This window comes from Condylura cristata, unplaced genomic scaffold (assembly GCF_000260355.1).
Source record: "Condylura cristata isolate star-nosed mole 26May11 unplaced genomic scaffold, ConCri1.0 scaffold00006, whole genome shotgun sequence".
Classification (NCBI taxonomy): Eukaryota; Metazoa; Chordata; class Mammalia; order Eulipotyphla; family Talpidae; genus Condylura; species Condylura cristata.
The window spans coordinates 4,846,720-4,851,276 of NW_004567107.1; the positions used below are offsets into that span (position 1 = coordinate 4,846,720).

Genomic DNA, 4,557 nt, shown 5'->3' on the forward strand with positions numbered 1-4,557 from the left:
GCGGCCGGCTGGACGATCACGGCCGGGCAGGAACGCCAGCCCGAGCAGAGGCCACAGGGAGGCGGCGGGAGCTGAGAGGGCCGGGATCCATGGCGCCAGCGGCGTCCGCCTGAGCGGCACGGGAGCGGCGGGTGGCGCGCGGATCGGGATCGGGCGGCGGCTCTTCCTCGCCATGGGGGACGTGCTGTCCACGCACCTGGACGACGCTCGGCGCCAGCACATCGCAGGTGAGTCCCGTGGGGCGTTATTCGCGCCCGGGGTGCCGCGGAGCTCCTCGGGCCACATCCCCACCCCGATCCGCTGCCCTCGCTGGACTGGGGTCTCGGGAGAGTCCGGCTCAGGATAGGACAGTCAATGGTGGCCAGGGACCAAGTCCTTCGTCGCTTCTTGCTCCCTCCACGTCCGGGCTGCTCTTCCAGCCCCCTTGAGAGTTTGTCCTTCCTCCTTGCCAGGAGCTTGGAATACCGCCTACCCCTTCACCCTCACCTCCCCTACCGGAAAGGCCTCAGAGCTGGTCTCCTGGGATCTCCCAACTGGCTCCCAATCGAGCTATGGGAGGGGGCGCACCCTCTCCCCCAGCCTCGGGTATCCCAGCCTGGAAATTTTCCAGAACTACTAGGCCAAATTTGTCCAGACCTTACCCCCTAACTGTCCCTGTCCCCCGCTGGCCTGGCCCCAGCCTCAGTACACGTGGCTGAGGCTTCCAGGGGACCAGCCCATCCAGGCCTGGGGAATGGGCTAGGGATAGATGGGGAATGCTGGGGGAGGAGGCGGCAGAACTCCGGTTGGGCACAGGCTCAGCTAGCTCCTAGCTCCTGCTGGCAGCCCAGTCTGGTGGTGGAAACCAAAGCCCAGCCTCCTCAAACCCGCCAGCCAGCCCAGCTCCCAGCCTGTCACTTAACAGCCACCACTCTCTCAGAAGGGCAACTGCCCACGGGGCCCCCTGCCCCGGATCCCCAGAAGGCTGTGGGTTCCTCCCCCACCAGCCCCAAGACTGGAGAGATAGGGTGAGGATCTCAGATCACCTGGGAAACTCCCTTCTGGGGCTCACCTGCCTGGCCTGGGTGAGGCTGCTGGGTGGAATCCCAGCATGGTTTCTGGGCGTGAGATCCTGGACAAGCCTCTGAGAGCTGGGGCACCTTGGTTTTCTCTCCTTTGTAGTGGGGCGAACGACTTCTTCTGTCGTGAGTTGTTGAGTCTGAAGTGACCTGATTCACAAAGCTGGCCCAGGTCAGGACCTGGCACAGAGGAGGCACAGTAGGCAGGATGCCTGTTAGGGAGGGCGGGGGCAGCCGATGGAGGCAGGAGCCAGCTTCCCTTGGCTGAAGTTGCCTCTCCCTGTCCAGTGGCCCAGAGATCTGTGTCCACCCACACTTGCTGTGCCTGGCAGTCTTGTAGCTGTCCAGCAGTGGTGTTCAGCCCACTCAGACCCTTTGAGGTCAGGGGCCAGGTGCCCCCTGGCTCTGTGTCCCCACCCTGCCGAGTATGGAAAGCTTGCCCACTGCCTGTGGTCCTGAGACCCCCCCCTTCTTGAGCCAGGCCTGGGGCCAGGCCAGCGGGGAGGAAAATGTACAAATGAGTCAGACCTCAGCCAGGCCCAGCAGGGGGTTAAGTTCCCGTCTACCTCCTTGTGGGGCAGGCCTGGACTCTGGGCGGAGTCTTCCTGGCCCTCCCTGTTGGTGGCAGCCTCCTGGGGCTCTGTAACAGTCCATCCATTCACCACCTCCTGTGGGGCCCTCACCGGTCTGAGTGGGTCTGGGTGGGGTGTTCCATGGGGTTTTTCCTTCTTCCACCCCCAGCTCTGGCTCTGCCCCTCTTCCCACCTCCTGTGCTCAGACCTGCCAGCTTCTTCCCCCTCTCCTAACCATTTCGCAGGGGAGGAGACTGAGCCCACAAAAGGTGAAGTGTCCTCTCCGGGACAGGGTTGGGTTTGTTTTGTAGATGCCGGGCTGGGTGAAGAGGGTTGTGTGCAATCAGAGCCTGCTGGCCTCTCTTCTCAACCCCTCAGTGCTATTAATAACCCTCTTCAGATGCCTCACATTCCTGGTCCAGGCTCACCTGGGGGGCTCCTGAAGTGTGGCACAGCAGGAGGTTGGGGGGAGCCAGCGAACCTCTAGCCCCCTCCACCTGCAGCACACTGCCCTGGAAACCACTGGGGGTGGGGAATGGAGCCTTGGCCACCCGGTGGGGCGCCCTGCTCACCCCACCCAGGGAGCAGCCAACACTTTCATACCAGACAATTAAAATTCCAGAGCCCTCCCTCTCTGGGCCTGCTTCTCCACCCAGGGGACCCGGGGCCACCCCTGCAGAGGCATCAGCTCTAGAACACCCCTTCCCACCGAGCTGTGAGCGCCAAGGCCTGCGAGGTCTGTGGCTCGGCCAGTGACTCCCGAAGCTTTGCGCCCGCCGAGCAGGTGAGCAGGTGAATGCCAGCCTGCAAGTCCTGGCGGAGGTCAGGCGCGCTTCTGCCCACGGTGCTGTTTTGCTGCCACAGAACCTTTCATCCTGGGATTCGAGGCCTCTGGCAAGCAGAGGCTTGTACCCACACCATTGGCCCCGTGGGGCGGGCGCAAGATGGCTCCCGCCTACTTTCGTGAGGGAATTTGAGTGGAGGAAAGAGCCCTGGCCTGGGAGCCAGGACACCTGTGTGACTGGGGCAGGCCTCAGTTTCCCTAGTTGTGAACTCAAGTGGGTGTGCTCCCTAGTGACTGAAGGCCCTTCCTGCTCCAGGGGCTGAGGGACCCCACAAGTCTCCAGGCTGAGGCATCTCGGTCCCCACATGGATGCCACGTGTGTTCGCTGCTGAGGCCTGAGGCGAGCCCCTAATCTCAGCTTCCTTCCCTGTCCAGTGGGGCTGTGCCTTCCTGCTGCAGGGTGCAAGGGCCAGGGCCAGTGTGGTCACGCCCGTGCTGCAGGCCTAGCGCCACCCGCCAACAGCCGCCGCTGGTACTGTGGACTGTCATTTACTCCCTGTTAGTGCTTCTCTAGTGGACGCGGTGTGGACACATGTTCGGTGTTTGAGGGGCAGTGGCGGCTGCCCTCGCTGAGGTCTGCCCAGAGCCTGGGGTGGGCGGGATGCAGCTCCCCTCCGGGTTTCTCGCCCTTCACGGCGTGGGCCTTCCGTGCCGTGCGTGATGAGCTGCTGTGGGTGACCTGGCACGGGTCCGGGGCGGTGGTGGGGACCGGTGTGACCGGTAGCCGGGACTTGCACAAGGGGCCGGGCAGTGCCTGGGCAACTTCTCTGCCCATGTGAGAGCGGTGCAAAGGGAGGGCAAGTGGGTGAGGGACGGAGCTCAGCACTGCAAGTGGGGCCTGTGGTCAGTGCTGTGGCAGGAGCCGGAGCTGGCCGGGGGGCAGGAGCTGGGGGTGGCAGTAGTCTGGGGGGGCAGGAGCCTGGGGGGGGCAGAAGCCTGTGGGGGCAGGAGCCTAGGGGTGGCAGGAGCCTGGGGGAGGCAGGAGCCTGTGGGGGCAGGAAGCTGGGGGGCAGGTGTCTGGGGGAGTAGGAGCCTGGAGGGGGCAGGAGCCTGGGGAAGCAGGGTGGCATCTATGTCCAGGACAGTCAACAGTCATACTGGAAATTACGTTGGCCAGGATGAAATTCTGCGGGCACAGACATACCCTGTCCCCCACCGCCGCAGGGTTTACTCCTTGAGAGGGCTGGTGAGGGTCTCGGCCCAGCCCTGTGTCCCTCCCTTCTGCTGGGTTCTCCTTTCCCCTGGCTAATTCTTCTTTCAAATGCCAGCTTTATGGAAACCTACTTCCCCTGCTGGAGGGTTCAGCCCCTTAAAGCTTGTCTGGTCACAGAGGAAAGCACGCACCGTTTGACCAGTCTCCCTCCGTCTTCCCTCCCTGCCACCCCAGGCTCCCGAAGAGGTGCCTGGGGCGTGGCCTGGCCTCTCCAGGCCTCCTCCGTCCCCCACGCCCACGTCTACCCCGTTGCTTTGAGTGGCAGCTACGCCAGGACTTTCATTCGACTGTCATGACCGACTCCTCACCCCACGCCAGAACACACGCACGCGCCCCGTCTTTATTGGGGTTTCCTTCTCTGAGTGCTCACGTCCCTCGCCGGGTCCTGTGAAACAGCGTGTGGCGCGGCTGCCCCAGCCCCGTAAACCGCCCGCCCGCCCGGGTTCCAGGGTCAGCACCCGACTCCCAGCTCACCTTGCAGTACTGGGAGGCCTCTGGAAAGGCCCTGACCTCTGACCTCGCTCCTGCCGGGTGGGGTGAGGGTGGAGTGTGGGCGGCAGCCCCCAGCATCAGCGCCCCGGGCTAGTCTGCGAGAAAGGGCATCTCCTTTACTTAGAGGCTTTTTTCAAGCTGATGTTAAGAACCTCCCTCTGCTCCGAGATGGCCGGAGGACCTGGAGTGAGGGGCATGGTTGGACACTTTGATGGAAGCTGGCCGCCTGCTTGCTGCCCTGGGCTTTGCCGCCAGCCCGGAAGCAGTGACCGCCCTGGCTGGGCTACTGCCCTTTGCCGAGGTCTGGGTCAGCCCCTGGGGGTGAAGCGTCTGGGGATCCAGCCCTCTGTGGCCTCTTACATAATGTCCTTTTGTTGA

General features: G+C 63.7%; 1 protein-coding gene across 1 annotated transcript in view; it reads left to right on the forward strand.

The window, feature by feature from the left end:
• The first annotated feature begins 6 nt into the window (after window positions 1-6).
• Window positions 7-4,557, forward strand: part of FAM129B (family with sequence similarity 129, member B) — a 44,839-nt gene continuing 40,288 nt past the window's right edge. Inside the window, exon 1 of the mRNA XM_012721209.1 lies at window positions 7-227. Within this exon, the coding sequence (XP_012576663.1) occupies window positions 173-227 (55 nt within the window). The 5' untranslated portion in view covers window positions 7-172. The remainder of the gene's footprint in view (window positions 228-4,557) is intronic.